An 18984-nucleotide genomic window follows, 5' to 3' on the forward strand; every position below is an offset into this window, starting at 1 on the left:
CATGCTAGCAGGTGCAAGTGGAGGAGTGGGGAATCAAACCCGGTTCTCCCAGATAAGAGTCCGCACACTTAACCACTACACCAAACTTGCTCAGAAGTATCTTTCAATATATCTGTACTGAATACCACAAATTTGTGTTAACAATTGGAAGCTAGTATCAGTTCAAGTCTCCTCCATTCTACTCTGGAGTGGTAGAAGGCTATTGGCACCTTACACAGGTGTCTGCATCATTAAATCTGGATACATATTTGTTTTCAGTCGCACCTCTGAGGTGCTGCTGGACTTGAATCCAGCTCTTCTACTGCAGACGAATGCACCTAGCCTCCTCAGATTGGATCTGATACAGTGCAGGCTGTGATTTTTGTTCAAGATCGATCAATTGAACACACCTTACTTTTAATGAGTCAAAAGACGGGCATTTAAAACAAACGGGAACCAGGTTTTTGGTGGTTTCTGATGCTTGTCAAAAACAAGACATAGCAATAATATGTGGCAGTCAAACTTTCGAAAAAGCATACAAATACATTGAAACAGGGGGATCTGCAAGGACTTGCAGTGGGGCATCTCATTTCCCCCTATATCGCCTTCCTCTCATGTAGCACTTACTGCTGGGCCCAGTTTTGCACTAGGAACTTGTGGGGGCACCTCAGTTTCCTGTGTATTCCCTCCCCACACTATTTCCTCTTTCTTTCCTCCTGTCAGCTCTATACTCTCACTTTTTCCTGCTTCTTTCTCTCCTTTCTGCCTACCAACCAACCTTCCCTTTTATTTGCTCCCCCATCTTTGGCTATATTGATACTTATTTACTTCCTTTATATCCCAACTTTCTTCACAACGGAGGTCTGAAGCTTCTTGCATCATTCTACTCTTTTCCATTTTATCTCCTCAACAATCCTGTAAAATAGATTAGACAGAAAATGTGTGACAGACTCAAGATCACCTAGGGAGCTTTCACGGCAGAGTGGGAATTTGAACCTGGGTCTCCCAGGTCCTATTATGAACTTCTAACTTCCACACCACTCACTTTTTGTGGGATGGCTGCTATTGAACAGTAGTTCAGCAACGGCCGCAGAGTCCATTCGTTTCTTAAAGCTGTGGGTGCTGCTTCTTTAACTTTTGGAGGATTTTACCACTCCTCCATTTTTTAACATTTCAGATTTTTCTGCAAACCGAGGACTTTTTTTGTGAAATATACATTTATTTATTTTTTAAAGTACAACATAATAGTACAAAGGGTTACAGAGGAGAAAAAGAATGAAATCATATCAGTATTGTATAATTTGATACAAGTTGTGTGTACCAAAGATTATTGCACATATAATTGTATATTAAACAGGATAGTTAAAAATATTTCTCCCCAACATCCCCTTCATTACACTTTTAAAACATTTTGTATAAAATGCAGTGGTCCTTACTTTGGACATTTTTACATTTCAGATTTTAATTACGGATCTCTTTTGAAACTTAATTATCAATTTCATAATTACTACATATTATGTATTACATATTTCATTTATTATAGCAAGGTTTAATAGAGATCCCTTTTATGTATCAAACTCTGTGTGTGTGTGTATACACACACACACACATTCTGTCCCAATCCAGTTCCTTATACACTTATTTTCAAAACTTACTCTCAATCATCTTAGCATTGTGGTACATTTATATTATACATTTATATATGTGCAAGTGAGGACCTGCAAGAAAACTTGTGGAGAGGGTGAATCCCTTCCCCCTCTTTGCTTCCAACCTTTGCTCCATTTCTCCTCATTCATTCACCCTCTATACTGGCTCTTGTCACATATACCCCCACCCTTCACATTCACTCACTCCCCCACCTTTGGCATTCATCATCCCCATCTTTACTGTCTTCCCAGAGAGGAGCAGTGAGGGAATGGAGAAGGAAGCAGGCAGACAGACAGCCCTTCCCCAGCCCCACAGCCTGGCCTCTGCTGCTGCTCATTTGCTCCAACCTCTCTTCCCTGCTCCCTAACAGCACTGGCAATGGTGGTGAGGCCTGTGCAGCTCCCAATTGCCTGGCCTGCTGAAGTTCCCTTTATCACAGTGACAACGATGTGTTCTCTGCACATTAATCTTGGGAGATTAAGGTTTTCAGACCTGGAAGTACCCCAGGTTGGCAGAATGATCTGTTTAGCCTCTGAATCCAGATCTGTGGATTCAGATATCCACACAGAAGCGGCTATTTGGCTATTAGACACACACACACAAGCCATTATTAGCATATATCAGATTATAAACAGAACAGTGAACAGATTCAGAAACAACAAAACAAACCAGTCGTGTACTTCGTTAATTTTGCCATTTCCTCATAATTGCCAAGTTCATTTTCCCATTCTTCTAAACTTGGACAGATGTCTGATTTCCATTTTGCGGTGTAAATAATTCTAGCCACTGATACTACGTATTCAGATTTGTCTTCCAAAACCTCTGGTAGTTTGCTTGGTAATATTCCTATAAGATAACAGGTTCCATCTATATATTTATTTTCTTTTTTTTAAATTATTGTTGAATCTTGAAATGTTGACTATTATAGATAACAGTATTATATTTACAATCAATATTATATTTACAATCTACATATTAAAAATTATATTTCCAGAAAATAAAGGGATAACAAAGCTCCTTCTTTGTTAACGTTTAGAACTTCGAAGGTTTTCCTAATTGGGCCATCTGGTTTTGGCCCCGTAGGATGCTGAAAATGCCTCACTTCTAAAACATAGTCATCCTGGGTAACTTCAAAAATGAAATCTTGGATTATGGACTTTCCTTCAGTGGATAAACATGTGCTCTTTCAAAATCAGACTGACTTTAAAACTCTCACAATGGATAGGCTCCTCTTTGTTTGGCCACTAAGCACATTCGTGTTCTGCCATATTCTGACTATTGGGAAATATTGCAACAGTCTGACCTAGGGGTGGCCAGACTTGCTTAAGAGCCACATAGAATAAATGTCAGATGTTTGAGAGTCACAAGACATGAATGCATCCAGACTTACACTGACTTGCCAGCTCCCAAGACACCAACCATATTATATATTATTACAGAGAGATGGGGGATGGGGGGGAAGAGGAAGAAACAAAGAAAGCAAATAGATGGGGGAAAGGGAGGGAGGGGAAAGAAAGGGAGAGAGAAAAAAGATGGAAACAAAGCAAATAGATGGGAGGGAGGGGAAAGGTGGAAAGAAAGCACCTTTAATCTTAAATGTATTCTCCAAGCTACTGGGCTGGTGTGGCATTGGGGTGGGACTTGGAGAGCACATTTAACTTTAGAGGGGGAAGGAGAGGAGAAAGAGAGAGGGAAGGAAGGAAGGAAGGAAATAAATGGGGAAGGGAGGAAGAGGTGAAAAAAACCAGCTTTAAATATAGTCTCCAAACTGCTGGCTAGCTTGGTTTGGGAAGGGTTTTAAAGAGACAAATGCCTTCTCCAAGCCAGCTGATGACGAGGCGGGGGTTTCAAGAGCCACACAGTATGTGTCAAAGAACCACGTGGCTCCCAATCCGCAATTTGGCCACCCTGATCTAGTGTAGTCACTACACCATTAAAGTGTTGAAAGTCCTTGTTCCTTCTTGAAGTTCACCTTGAACAAGTCACTGTCACTCAGCCTAATCTATATCACAGGCTTGTAGTGAGAATAAAATGGGAGAGCATTCCTGAGTTCTTTGAAGAGAGAGTGTGAATTAAATGCACTATTATGCCGTAACACCGTCACAAAATGCAGGAAATAAAGTGGGTTTCTGATTTTGAAATAATGTTGAATCTTATGCAAACCTTGAACGTGAGTGACGTATGTACTTAAGGTCAGAATTGACAAAACTAAATACAGTTACTGCTTCTGAGCGCTACATACCAAAAATAAAACACAAATGGTGTTTGTACACTGTGAGACCGGAGCGAAAGGAGTAAAGTGTAATTTCTGAATTTCTTCTGTTACAGCTGTAATGTCAAGAAGCCAAGAAGGACCTGGAGAGATGGGGAAAGCAGTCCTTATTCCCAAAGATGACCAGGAGAAAATGAAAGAGATGTTTAAAATCAATCAGTTTAATCTCATGGCCAGTGACTTGATTGCATTAAACAGAAGTTTGCCTGATGTAAGGCTGGAGGGGTGAGTCTACAAAATTTGTCTTGACTTTGCTGCCTTGCCTTTGAGGAACTAGTAACATATCACACCGAGATCCCCAGTATTTGTGAACGAATACATACTTGGCTATCTTGTAGGTTTGTATCTCTTGTAGGTTTGGAGAGCCAGTTTGGTGTAGTGGTTAAGTGTGCGGACTCTTATCTGGGAGAACCGGGTTTGATTCCCCACTCCTCCACTTGCACCTGCTGGAATGGCCTTGGGTCAGCCATAGCTCTGGCAGAGGTTGTCCTTGAAAGGGCAGCTGCTGTGAGAGTCCTCTCCAGCCCCACCCACCTCACAGGGTGTCTGTTGTGGGGGAGGAAGGTAAAGGAGATTGTGAGCCGCTCTGAGACTCTTCGGAGTGGAGGGCGGGATATAAATCCAATATCTTCATCATCTTCTTCTTGTTACAGTAGAGTCTTCCTTTGCAAATGAATTGGGCTTTATTAATATAAATGTTTTTTTCATCTGAGAAAAAGATGAGAAATGCACTGTGCATGCTTATCCTCTTCCATTTACAGTTTATATTGACGCCTGCTTATCACGGCTGGTGCATGGGAGTTGACCAAGTAGGCAGCGGCTTAGGGCTCCACCTAGCCTAGGGGCACCGTGAGATGCCCCCTCCCCTCTCCTGTGCGCTTCTTGAAGCCCGCCTTCTCCAACAGAAAGCATGCTCCGTGGGGTGCAGACACCGCCTGGCTGTTTTTGCGTTCCGTGGGTCTGTTGCAGACTCAGGGAATGCAAAAGCTGGCAGTGGCTGCGTAGTACACTCCTCGGAGCCTGACAAAACTGCGCAGGTGCTACCCGGCCGCTTTCACGTTCCCCGGGTCTGTAACAGACCCCGAAACGCGGAAGCGGCCACCGCTTGACCCCGTGCAGTCTTCCCAAATCTTGGGCGAGGTGGAGAGGGCGTGGCAGTGAGTGCACTCAGAGCTCGGGTCTGATCATCCTCACTGCTGTGCAGACCTCACCGAGGCTTTCTGAGGTTCGGGAAGCATCGGCAAAGTTGGGGGGCGTGGCCGTGAGAGCATTCAGAGGCTGGCTCTGAGCATGCCTGCTGCCATCTGGATCTTGCCGAGGCTTCCCGAGGCTCAGGAAGCCTCGGTGAAGTTGGAGGGCATGGCAGTGGGCGCGCTCAAAGCCTGGCTCTTAACGTGCCTGCCCCCCCCCCCAACCTTGCCAATGCTGGGGGCAGGGAGTGGGGGTCTGCCTGGGGCAGCAGAACCCCCAGAACTGGGCCTGCTCCTCATGGAGGGAGAGGAACTTAGGGTTGTATGGTCTGTGTTCAGGCTCATGACTCATCAGACTGTGGTGTGTTATACACGGGTGTTTTCCCTTGCTTTTACTGTGCATATTGGTTGGTTCTTTTTTTGTGTGTCATTCTGAATTGATTTTACTCCCTTCAGCATTTAGTTTGCTTTCTAGTCACTGTTTCTTTGGGATTTCTGAGAGTAATGTTGAGCCCTTGTTTCACTTCTAAGCATAAAGTAATTCACCTGTACAGATTCCCTTGTATTCCCCCTTTACCCTTTTGTTGCCCCTCAAAGGTCACTCTCTGGTGATTCTGTCACCTTTTCCCCTGGCTATGCGGTTAGGAGAGAGGGAGATGGGATGGAAAGATCCTTCCCAGGCGATCCCACCTCTCTTTCTCCTGGCTACGTGACCAGGAGAGAGGGGGATGGAAAGCTTCTTCCTAGTGATCTCCCCCCTTCCTTCTGGTTGTGTGGCCTGGAGTGAGGGAGATGGGAAGCACATTCTTGGACTGGTGAAATGGACTAGTCAGTTTCACTTCTCCATACTTGGAAGGGGGGCAGCTGGGAGAACCAAACCGCCAGTTTGGTTTGGGGCATTTTTGGCTGGGTTTGGTTCAGAATGACCTCGAAATGGAATTTTTAGGTTCACATCCATCCCTACATACAAGTGCTAGGCTGCCATATTTTTAATGTATCTGGAAATACAGAGCCAGGTAGGTATTGGGTTCAAGGGTTAAGCTGCTCTGAAATTTGCATGTAGACAGTCATGGCCTAGTTAGGTTAAGAGTGCTGGGTGTTTCTTAGAATGGTGAAAGTGGTAGAGTCATGCAGAAATCTTGCTGAAGTTGTAACAAGAAACATTTGAAGGAACAACAGCTTAATGGAAAAAATGGGGATCTGACAATGGTAGTGAAAATGCTTCGTGGGTATCCATTTCTTAATTTGGTCTGTTTGTTCCCTTGCTTTGCTTTCAACAGTTGACTGGAACAGTTAATTGAAGCCTTTGGAGTGTTTATAATCCATATGTAAATTGCAAGAGTAAATAGGCATGTTTAGGATTAACAGAGCTCAGAAACTTTTCTAAAACACTTGTTTTTACGGTTGTAATATTCTGGCATTGATACGTGTCAGAAAGAAAAAAAGAAGCGCCTTCCGTTTCAGGCTGTTCCTTTAGCAGTCCTGTTGCTTTCCTCCGCTTCTGCACGATCTGTCCATGCCTGTAACGTGTCGCTCCAATGATACTTACAGTTTTTTGCACGCTCTAGCTGTTACGAAGTATTGACACTGATAGAATTTTTGTATCTGCAGAAAAGTGATCATTTGTTTCATCCGCAGAACTTGAAGAAATATTCTGTCTTAAGCAGAATCTGTGAAGAATGGTTCTGAGGTATGACTGGCATCGGCAAAGAGAGGTTTCAAAATTAGCTTTCAGGTCGTTATCGACCACTTCCTATCCCATCGTGTGTCCGAATGCAACCTAAAGCATTTCACAAACAAACCAGATTTACATGCTTCGTTCGTGTTGGGCGTTGCCACATCGTCTTCAAGACAGCATAGCTGTCAAGCCCTTTGAGCAAATAGATTGGCCAGCAGACGAATTTAGAGTCACGTGTAAGCAGTGGCAGGACCTGTGGAGCTGATCAGCTTCCTAATTACCTACTGGGGAGGTAAATGCCTTGATCCTACTGCAGCTCCTCCTTTCTGCTTTAAATTTCACAAGTCTGAATTTTATAGCATTAGGCTTCACTGGGGAAGAAGGACAAGATGGGGGAGGGGGGAACCTGTGAGTGGTTGCCTAGTAACCACCTAAATGTCCCCTGTTGCTTTCTGGTTACAAAAGGAAGTGGTGGGTGGTACATAGGTAGCAGCCTAGCAACTGTTCATGTTGTTTCCCTCTCCCATCCATGATTAGGATTCGTGAGTTCATCTGCCACAATGAGGGCTATAGAAATTAGGGTGGCACCTGACAATGTGGAGTGGGAGAGTTACTGTAGTTAGTGTGCCTGATAGAAGGCTTTGTTGAGGTATATTAGAATGCCGCTACATTTCAAGTGTAACATTAGAATATGTTTTCAATGTCCGGTTACCATCTCCAGTTACCATCAGTGTAGAAATGTGGGTTAACTGGAGTCAATTCCCTGTCCCGAATCAGGTCTTTAACCAGAGTGTAACCAAGTCTTGGAACCCAGGTTTGTGCAGGTCATATCGGAATGCAGCCTATGAAGCGGCTGGAGTTTTGGGGTTAGACGTGACAAATTTTAGATTCAAGTCGCTGCTGAGTTTACTATCAGGCTCTGGGGTCTTGCATATCTTATGGGCTTATTGTAACGGAGAGTTTCTTAGTGGTATAGGGTTTCTTGGAGGTGTAGGATGGAATAGAAATATAATAAGTGTCGCATGTCAGAGTATGTAACCCAAGGAAACACCACATTTGTTCTCTTGAAAATCATTTGTAACTGGGGCACTTGTTTGGCATTGACCGGCGTTCTCATGAATAGATTCCCGTCTTTTCTGACTGAGAGGTCTCTCATTGTTTGACATCTTGCTGGGTCATCCATCTTATTTACGTACCGTACAGTGGGTGCGATATTGCAGAGAAATGGAGAAGGATATAACTAGTATCCTGATGCCACTCAACTCTGTATGTCTGTTCTTGAAAAAAATGCAGCTCTCTAGGAATACAATTATTGCTGTTTTGCAAACCAAGAGGAATAGAGTCTAGATCTGCCTCTCTCTCTTTCCTGCCATCCCCGTATTCAGCTCCATACAATGGGAATGTATCATGGCAGACAATCTGGTTCAGTTTATTGACTTTCAATTTTATTTCTGCCTGTTGGTAACTGAAATTTGAGACAAAATAGAATCACGCTCAATGTAAAGGTTCTGTTCTTCTGCCTTACATTTGCTGCTTCTGCTGTAGCAGGCAGCTGTTTGCCTTAGTTCGTTGCTCAAATTGCAGGTGTCTTTTATGCGGAGCATTAAACCTTGCTGTCTGTCAGATTTAGTATCTAGGAATATCTTCTGCTTTTTCAGCCTCCACCCACAGGCTGTTAGATGCCTACTTCCATGCAGAAAAACAGTCAGTTTTCAGCAAATGGAGAATTAATAGCACAGCCTGGTAACAAATGAAGTAATCTTCTGAGTGTATTTTTCCACAGTGCACATCAAAGGCATTTGAGTTTGTAAAGAACTTAATTTTGCCAGCTGGGGACAATCAGATTTCCCAAAGAACTGTAGGAAAGAAGGGGGCAGCCTGTCTGTGGTGGGCAAACAGGCACCTAGCCTGTTATAGTCATGTGGTGCTCTATGCATTTCTTTTAAAACATTCTTCTCTTTCTCTCTTATGGCAGAGGCCATTTCAGTGGGTTATCCCCATTATTACTTTAGGGAGGCAGGAAATACTTCCCCCCCCTCCCACTGGCTTTTGGCACCTTCGGAAGACACTCCCTTCAGTTCTATTCCTGCCTCAGTAGGCAGTAGCTGCAAGTTAATCAGGCTTAGGCTTTAACTTAAAAATTTAATTCTAATGGAGGAAGAATACGGTGCCATCGAGATCACAATGGCTTGCAAAGGTTTGGGAAGCGGCTGCGTTGGGCAAGTTGGTTACTCAAATTCTTATTGCAGAAGTGCCTACAAAGGAAACAATTTCTTAGAAAGATGGTTTTCCCTCTTTTTGATTTTGTAAACAGTAATGAAGCCACAATTCCAAAAAAACCTCCACAACCAAACACTACTTTTTCCTACTACGAGTGAAGTGAAGTGGTAACATTATGTATTAGTTCTGTTATGATTTCTTTTCTTTTTTTTTAATTTTGAAAAGCTTTATTAATATAAAGTTCAAGGTAAAATAGTGATGAGACATCAACAGATGTGTAGCATGTACCAATATAAAATAGGGAAATGGAAACATACAACGTTAGCTATTAAAGGCTAATTACAGCATTAGTTGACATGACATCAAAATAGCCTGGTATGAGTCATTAGGATTCCTGCTGTCCTTCGAGACTTTATCAATAAAGGGACGCCATTTGCACATAAAGTCTAGGGAAGCGGTTTGGGAGGAGCAACGAGGATCCAAATCATAGGCGAGCTTATCTAAGACAAAACAATCCCACAATTTCAGCCACCATGCCTGTCTCGAAGGAGGAGTTTGTTGCTTCCAAACCAGGGGTTATGATTTCTAATATATATGTACTATTGCGTTTAAACAATAGGGGCAATGTTGCTTTGTGTTTTTCTCCTTTTTTTGTTTGTATTGTGGATTATTAATTGTTGTACTGTTTACATATTTGATAAGCAAAATAAAATTTAAAAGTTTTTTTTTAAAAAAAAAAACCCAAAACATTCCTTTGCTTTCTGTTTTTTCCTCTAGTTCTGTGTTTGCATTCTATTTCCTACCATTTTTGTCTTCAATTTCCCCCTCTCTGTCTTCAGAGACTTGATGGGGGATTGACATTTTTGAGGCTTTCCTGCCCCCCCCCCCAAAAAAAAATCTTGCCCAAATGGCAGCAGTGGAACATTCAGGCACTTTTCTGGCCGATGAAGAGTCAGAGGTGCCAGTGGCAGTGATCATTAAGGCTGCCAAATTCCCAGGACGGGCGAGGGTTCTCCCGCCCTGCAGGTTTCCAACCTGCGTGCCTGAATCTTCCCCCAATGTCGCCAGTGCAATAACATCGCTCACAATGACATCGTTGCACTGGCCGCTCTAGGAGCTTCTGGGAAAATTCTATGATTTTCACAGACGCTCTAGCAACTTGGGAGGGAAAATTCTATGGTACTTTGAATGTACTTTGAATTCTCAAAGAAGAAAATCACCGTAAGGATACTTGAGTTTTAGGAAACACCTCTGAATAAATCTGTTCTGTCCAATTTTCTCTCTAAAATTCTGCTATTCAGTTCTTCCTCTACCCTCCATGAATCCTAGAAAGTGTTGCTTCCAGAGCTCACCCTATATTTAAATTCTCCATATTCTTTTTTCCCATTAAATATCAGCCTATTATCTTTTTTTACTTTTAGCTAGCAGCCAGTTTATTAAGGGTGATTGCTCAGCAATGGTAACAAATACTTTCTTCTGTCTCAACCAGCCTGCCACCCACATGCTTTCATCTGTAATACGGGGAGTAATAATACCAAAGTACCTTTCAGGATTACAGAGGCCACACAACTAAAACCCTGAAAAGTTCAAAAAGTAAATACTATGCATTGCTTTCCAGCCTAGCAACGGGATTCTGATAATGGTCAAGATCACTGGCTTGTGCCAGTTGAGTGTATTATTATTTGGGGACAGTTTTCAGTTATTGGAAGCGCTTTAAATCTGTGTTTTAGAGCTCTAAATGTATGCGCTGTAAAGCATCTTAATTTTTTAATGGTTGTGTTAGAAAGGGAGGGCTTTTAAAAATTTCCTGTGCATTTTTTTAGGCTCCCCATGTTCACTGAGGAGGATAGTGATCCCTGTTGGCAGGAGGCTTGTTTGCAGCAGAGTGCACCTTGTAAGCCAAGTACAAGTCGATTTTCAGACTTAATAGTGTGAGGCCATCCAGGCATGAAATTGCTTCCTTCTTGTAGTTCAGTTCTTTTCTTTGGCCTGGGCAGTCACAGCGTAGAAACTCGATAGTTGCAGAGACTACAGCTGTTGGATGACCAGCTGCTACTTAGATCAAAGTTAAATTGTTATGTGAATAGGTCAGAAAAGACAGTAATTATCAAGGGGAATGAGTGGTCAGCCAATCAGCTGAGATTGAAGCTGGGACTTTCTGTTTTAAAGCAAGTGTCCTTCCCCCTGTGTTCCTTTTGGGTTAAGAGGGTTTGTGCTCTCTCTGAAAGGGAGAGAAAGAGAGCTTTAATATATAGCTTCCATAGTGTAGCACCAATTCAGGTAAAATGTTTTTAGAAGGTTGTTATTGAAGATAGTGTTATTAGGGTTGCCAAGTCCAATTCAAGAAATATCTGAGGACTTTGGGGGTGGAGCCAGGAGACATCGGGGCGGAGCCAGGGACAAGGGTGTGACAAGCATAATTGAACTCCAAGGGAATTCTGGTCATCACATTTAAAGAGACTGCACACCTTTTTAAATGTCTTCCTTCCATAGGAAATAATGAAGAATAGGGGCTTCTTTTGGGGGCTCATAGAATCGTTTTGAAACTTGATGGATACTTTGGGGAGAGTCACTAGATACTATACTGAAAATTTGGTGCCTCTACCTCAAAAAACAGCTCCCCCAGAGCCCCCGAAACCTCCAGATCAATTCCCCATTATACCCTATGAGAATCAATCTCCACATAGGGAATAATGAAGTGCTCAGCAGACTCCCCCCCCCCCCCATTTCTGGCCACTCTGAAGCAGGGATTGGCCTCTCTACTCACGAGTTGCTGCCAACTTCTTCAAAGTAACACAGACACACCATCCCAAGAGGAAGCCTTTCAATCAGCGACTGAAGCCTCCGGAGGTAGAAATGCACATGGTCCTCCGGGGGCGGAGCTCCCCCCTCCCCCCCGCCGGCCAGACTCCCCAAGGAGACACCACCCGGCAGCCGGAGAGGACGCAAGGACTACGAATCCCAGCATGCACCTCGCGAAAGGAAGCCAGACTGGAGCGAATAGCAGGCTGGCGGTGGGCTGGTCTTTGTGACCCGGAGGAAGGGAGAAGCCTGAAGCCTGCGAGGGAGGCAGGAAGGGAAAGAGACATGGCGCCGTTCCACCTCCCACCCCCCCGCTTCCAGATTTTTGGAGAGCGGGGGAGGAGGCTGCTAATTCAGGGATCCCCCGGCAGGGCGGAGGGTTTGGGAAGCCTGAGTGTTATAGAAAAAAGATCTGACTAGCTTTCAGAATGAGGCAATGAAGGGACAGCCCCTGAATAATTAATTAATACCCCCAATAATAATATTTGTCATATTGAGTAAAAATATGCTTTGCCTTCAAACTAAGGTGTCTGTTGTAAAACTGTCGTTAGAAACTGACTACCACCCAGCGTGTGTGAGCTCCAGCTGTAAGATTAGATAAGGGAACAGCCTCCTACAGGCGACTTGCTGTATATAGACAGAGTAAAGGGGACCATATGGAAATTTACTCGAAGGAGCTCTGTGAAGGTGGGATCTTTGAAATCTGATAAGCATGCGCCAGCCTGCTTGCTTGCTTGCTTGAAAACTGTATGCACACAGGGAAATGTATCTCAGTCAATTTGGGGGCCCATGCCCAACTGAGTTCTGCTTATGGTACCATAAAGTAAACCTCGCTTCAAACCAGTAAGTCTGTGCGGACCTCGTTATTTCTCTGCTTCAGCAACTTTTTAAAAGTGATTTTGATGATAATTTAGGACCACCTGTAAGCACTCTGTGGCAGGAAATGCGATTACCATTTCTTCCACTTCAAACTGGGAAAGGGTGAGATTTTCTGGGGATGACTAGCATCTGGGATATCTGCTTAATCTCCAGACCCCAGCTGAGGTTCTCACTTAGGCATTTGTGATACCGAAGGTGGGCAGGAAAAGCAACAGAAAAATGATGATCAAAGGGTTAAGCACATTGTACATTCACTATTTAGACCTGGTACATGGTGTTCAAATATAGGTTTGCCAACTTTGGGTTGAGAAATTCCTGGAGAATTGTAGGTGGATGCTAGGGAGGGCAGGGTTTGGGGAGGGAGAGGACCTCAGCAGGGTATAATGCCCTAGCAGCCATTTTCTTCAGGGGAACTGATTTCTGTTGACTGGAGATCAGTTGTAATTCTGGGAGAGCCCCACCTAGAGGTTGGCAGCCTCATTCACGTATGTTCCTCAGCACTTTGCCCGGCAGAATAATCAACAGAGGTTTCTGGCCCTGTGTTTGCCAGTAGATGTTAACAGGGTTGCCAGCCTCCAGGTGGGGCCTGGAGAACTCCCGCTTTTACACCTGATCTCCAGCTAGCAGAGATCAGCTCTCCTGGAGATAATGGCTCTTTTGAAGTGTGGACTCTATGGCAATGTGCCATGCTGAGGCCCCTCCTCTCCCAGATCCATCCCCAAAGTCTCCAGGTATTTTCCAATACAGACCTGGCAACCCTGCATTGGAATCAGTCCTCATTTTACTGCTGCCAAGATTTACGCTGCTATCTTATAGTAATGCTCTTTTACTGCTTATCTTTTTGTATTTAATGATCAGTTTAAACTGGTTTTAATTGAATAAGATTGGAAGCCACCTTGGAAACTTGTATGCAAAGTGGAAAAAAAAACTTTCAAGGTAAAAAGGGTAAAAAATACTTTCCAAAAATCAATAAACTCAGTCTCTGAATGAGAGAGTCCCATTGTGAGTATTGCTGCAGCGGGGGAATGATCTTTTAATGTATGATCTTGCTGTTATCCCATTATTAACTTTGTTAGTATGCTTAGCAATAAAAGTAAAATGTTGAAATGGTAACTTTTTTATTGAATATATTTATGGGGTACATTTTATCCTATCCTAAAGGATGATATGTGTGATGCTCGCCATTTTATCCTTACAATAGTCCTGTTAGTTAGGTAGCCTGCAAGTAACTGGTTTAAGGTTTCTGAGCTTCTTGGCTGCCCAGTGGCTTGAACATGTGTCTCCCCATTTCACACCACATTGGCTTCCATGAAGTTATGGCTCCCATAAAGGCCAATTTCCAAGTATTTCCTATCCTGCCCAAATCTATTACATTCCCCCCCCCCCTTCTTTCTGTCCCCCATATCAGTTCAGAGTTACTGTCTGCAAGGGTATTAGAGAAAGCAGTTGTCTCTTTCTGGCACAGGTTACCATATAAATATAGTGTGTACTAATAGCACTCTCTAAATAATTAAAAACAACTGTAATGTCTAAATATGTAGCAGACAGCTCTGCACCCAGTGTCATTTCTAATCTTCTGGATGATTTTTGTAGGGTTGTATGTGTAATTCTGGTTCCTGGGTTCATCATGGGTTGAACACATTGGATGCTTTAGACACAGTGAATAAGACAGCGAGAAACAAACAGTTTGTACAAAGACCAGTCTAGGGTAGGCTTCCCAAATCCCCCGCCTGGGCGGGGGACCCCCAATTTGGAACCTCCTCCCCCAGCTTGGCAAAAATCCAGAAACGGGAGGAATGGCGGTCCTTCCCACGCAGCCTAGAACCCAGCAGCTCCTCCTCTCCCCTTCCCATCGAAGAGCCAGTTTGGTGTAGTGGTTAAGTGTGCGGACTCTTATCTGGGAGAACCAGGTTTGATTCCCCACTCCTCCACTTGCACCTGCTGAAATGGCCTTGGGTCAGCCATAGCTCTGGCAGAGGTTGTCCTTGAAAGGGCAGCTGCTGTGAGAGCCCTCTCCAGCCCCACCCACCTCACAGGGTGTCTGTTGTGGGGGAGGAAGATAAAGGAGATTGTGAGCCGCTCTGAGACTCTTCGGAGTGGAGGGCGGGATATAAATCCAATATCTTCTTCTTCTTCTTCTTCCCTTCCCTTCTCACCTCCAATCGCAGCAGCTTCTCCTTGCCCCTCTCCTTCCCACCCAGCTCCATCGCAGCAGCTGGAGCTTTCCCAGGCTGCTTCCTGCCCCACCCCAAAGGACCATGTGCCTTTGCACAGAGCTTTCCCAGGCTGCTTCCTGCCCCGCCCCAAAGGACCATGTGCCTTTGCACCTTTGGAGGTGGTGAAAGGCTTCAACTTTCTGTGTCTTTGTTGCTGTGAAGAAGCTGGCTGGTGAGTAGAGAGCCAATCCCCTACATCAGATTTGCGAGAAGGGGTGTGTGTGGAGTAGAGGGAAACGACATTATTATTCCCTATGTGAAATGTTTCTCATAGGGTATAATGGGGAATTGATCTGGAGGTTTCGGGGGCTCTAGGGGAGCTATTTTTTGAGGTAGAGGCACCAAATTTTCAGTATAGTATCTAGTGCCTCTCCCCAAAATGCCCTCCAAGTTTCAAAACGATTGGACCAGGGGGTCCAGTTCTATGAGCCCCCAAAGAAGGTGCCCCTATCCTTTATTATTTCCTATGGAAGAAAGACATTTAAAAAGGTGTGCTGTCCCTTTAAATGTGATGACCAGAACTCCCTTGGAGTTCAATTATACTTGTCACACCCTTGTTCCTGGCTCTGCCCCCAATGTCTCCTGGCTCCACCCCCAAAGTCCCCAGATATTTCTTGAATTGGACTTGGCAACCCTAGTCTAGGGCTGTTTCTGTTTCAAATTTAAGAACATTAGAGTCCAAGGTATTTTTAGAACTTGTCATTAGTAGCTCCAAGATGCCCAGTTATATTCTGTTTGGAATTTTAAAATGCCATTCATTTCCCCATTGGGCTATCTTCCTGCATTTCATTTTTTCTAGTGGAACATAAGGCAACACAAATGTGAATTGTTAACTACTTTGTTTATAAGCATTATCAATTATGTCAACACAAGGTGTTCTAGTTAGCTAATGATTCCCCCAACTGGCAGGTTATATGGATCTGCGGCAGCAAAGCCAGCATAGCATATGGTCAGGTCATTTGGAAGAGAGGCTGAGTGGGAGACTTTGCACATGCATTTTTAAAGAAGCTGTGTAATTTGAATTAGTAGCTGGCCATTTAATTCTGCTTGACAGAATGGTGGTGAAGGTGTAGATAAAAAAGCAAAGAAACTGAAAAAGATCAAGAAAAAGAGAGCCAGAGTGCTCAAAAGAGTACATATGGGGAAGCATGGGCTTCGGTGCTCTGGTCTCTGTGGAGTGCTTTGGGAAAGTCTGTGTGTCTCAAGGCTTTAGGTTTTGTTTTGTTTTTTTTGCAGTCAAGTACGGACGTCCAAGTATACAACTATGAAAAGTGCATCCACTTCAAAGCCATCTTTCCCATGCAGCCTAAAAATAGTCACGCTACGAAACGTCCTTAATTGCGCCCCCATTTGGAATAAAAAGACAGACAACAATATGGGATAAAGGGCCACTTTATTTAATTAACGGCAATGGGAAAAACATGGGGCCAGGTTGAGCCAGGGGTCATAACACAGACCACCCCCTCAACCTGCAACAGGGCGAGCCCCGGGCCCCGGGAGTGAGCCGACCCAACGGCTCAAACCTGGCCGGCCAGGCACTAGATCCAGCTCACCGAGCTCCACCCTCACCCGAGCCATGCAGCCTGGGCTGTGGACCACTCCCTAGTGACTGGATCACCAGGCTCCCTGGAGCCAACCTTGAGCCATGCAGCTTAGGTCCCCCAGGGAGGCCGTACACCCCAAAGGTGCGTTGCCATGTGAGCTCACCAAATGCCCCCAAAGAACATGTTCCCAACGGCAAAACCGCCAGTGACCGAATATGAACAGCACCGCCCTAGCCAATTGCCAGCGCACCTTCCACAGTGCAAGGTAGGCAAAAAACACTCCCAAGCCAGCCAATTTGCTTGAAAGCGAAAAATTCCTACCTCGCCCCTAAAACAGGCGACCAGCCTATGCCTACACTGCATGACGGGCAGGCAGGCCGACAAGCCCTGGTGATTGAACTGCGCCACAAGGGGACGGGCCAGCCTATATAAGGCTGCCCGCCCCCAAGCAGACCAGGGCGAACCCACTGTCTCCCATCCAGCAGGGGAGGCAATGGGCGGCCCCCAGCCTAAGGTGGCCGATGGGCCGCTCAGCTGGGTGGTGCCGAATTATCAGGAGATAGCAGCTTCCTTTCTCAGAAAACAATGAGTGTGGGTTTTCTGTTGTATCTGAGCATTGAGCAAGATGGACCCATAGTCTCCCTACAACATTCATTATTCTGCTTAGTGTGCATATTTCAGAGTCAAGGAAAACACTTTAACTGATGTAGTTATGTTATTTCATAAAATTAGTCAGTAGACAGTAAGTGCAATGGATAGGAACTTTGAATGAAGGCATATGTCCAGTGGTGGAAGCTTCAATTTCCTGCCTTCTAAAATTGGAAATCTCACTTGTCACAGATTTGGGGGGGGGTTTTGGTCACTTTTGCTCTCTTGACAGAAATCCAATTTAGGGGAGGAAGCTCTGAGACCAGCACATCTGTTATATGCTTTATGAAGCACAGCACTGAAAGCTGCCTTAGACCTATTAGTAAATTCTGAGCACCAAAACAAAACCCTTACATGTCTGTAGCACAGAAGTATATCTTGCCGTATTCCTCGTTTTAAAATAATACAGCATCTCACCTCTTAGCTAATTGCTTTTGAACATGTTTTGAATATTAAAAGCATCCATGATCAATCCATCAGCATGCAAAAAGAAATGAGAAACAAGTGGAATTTCATTAAACCTCCTCTTCTAATAAAATGAAATATGTAGAGAAGCTAATCAGAGTGAAACCTGCGGTATACAAGAGGAAGAGATTTTAACAAGGAGATCACTGTGCAAGTCATATATGTCAATTCCAGTGTCTGTTTGCATTATTTCAATGTGAACCAGAAATGGAATATGAGAAAAGGCTATGGCAAGATAGCGAAGGCTGTAAAACCAGTGATGAACATGGCTTTCAATGACACATAGTTAGTTATGTTGGACAAAGTAAAAAAGGGACTGTGTTCTATGTAGGGACAGAAATGAGCATCACCAGTGGAGGGTAAGTGGAAAGAGAGAGGGAGAGTTTTGTTCCCTGTACTCATAATTGCAGTCTACTTACTTTTTACCTAATAGAAACTAATTAGTCTCTAGTTTCAATAATGGGGAAAAATTATGGACACAAGATATAAAATGTACAGCTTGTCAAGCACTTAGAGAAAATTGGTACAAGATGTTATTTTACTCCGAAAGATATTGAAAAAAATGGATAAGAACTATAAAGGGACTTGCTGGAAATGCAAAGAGGTGGATCGTACCTTTTATCATATTTGATTTATTTGATTTGATTTATATGTAGTGGACATATCAAAAGATGAATATTGGAAAGAAATGCATGCTACAATTCAGAAAATTTTAAAAATCAAATTTCTAATAAAACCTGAGATTATGTTATTGTGAATCTTGCCAGCCAATATTGAAAGAACTTCACAAGATTTTTACCAAGATATATGCTTATGGTGGCCAGAGTAACACTAGCAACAAAATGGAAACCAGAAGAATAGCCTACTTGGAAAGACAAATTACCTGAGTATGCTATAATGGCAAAACTAACAAGTTATGTAAACAAAAAGCCAACTGAAGAATTCTAGGAGAAATTGAAAGCTTATTATACATATTATGGGCATAATTGAGGAGTGAGACATAAATAATCTATGCATAAATGTTTATATAAGACCTAAATTATTTGATGTAGTTAAATAACTGGGGAAAGGTGAGATAATATACTAATTTCTTAGTATATATTCAATATTTTTGTCTAGTAAGTTTAACCTATTAATATAGTTTGTATGATCTAGATTTACAGAGCAAAGTATGATCAGTGTTGTATTAACTCAAATTTAATGCTCAGAAAATTTTTACTAATATTAATATTAGAACTGCTATTTGTTAGTTTTCATCAGTAATACACTTTTTCATATATGATGCACAGTTGGAATAGGTTTAAAATATTATTTCTATTTAACTGTTCCTCATATCCCCATGTTGATGATTCTGTAATCTTAACTGCTAAAAACGCAAAAGGGAAGTTGAGAAATGAAGCATCTTGGAATATATTTTATTTCTGTGTAATGTACTATATATAAT

At 43.3% G+C, this 18984-nt stretch overlaps 1 protein-coding gene across 2 annotated transcripts in view; it reads left to right on the top strand.

The window, feature by feature from the left end:
* Positions 1-18984, top strand: part of GALNT13 (polypeptide N-acetylgalactosaminyltransferase 13) — a 370357-nt gene that overhangs the window by 130463 nt on the left and 220910 nt on the right. For both annotated transcript variants that reach the window (XM_060257257.1, XM_060257256.1), the window contains exon 3: positions 3955-4123. In XM_060257257.1, the coding sequence (XP_060113240.1) occupies positions 3955-4123 (169 nt within the window). The remainder of the gene's footprint in view (positions 1-3954; positions 4124-18984) is intronic.

The sequence above is a fragment of the Heteronotia binoei genome, chromosome 16, assembly GCF_032191835.1.
Source record: "Heteronotia binoei isolate CCM8104 ecotype False Entrance Well chromosome 16, APGP_CSIRO_Hbin_v1, whole genome shotgun sequence".
NCBI lineage: Eukaryota > Metazoa > Chordata > Lepidosauria > Squamata > Gekkonidae > Heteronotia > Heteronotia binoei.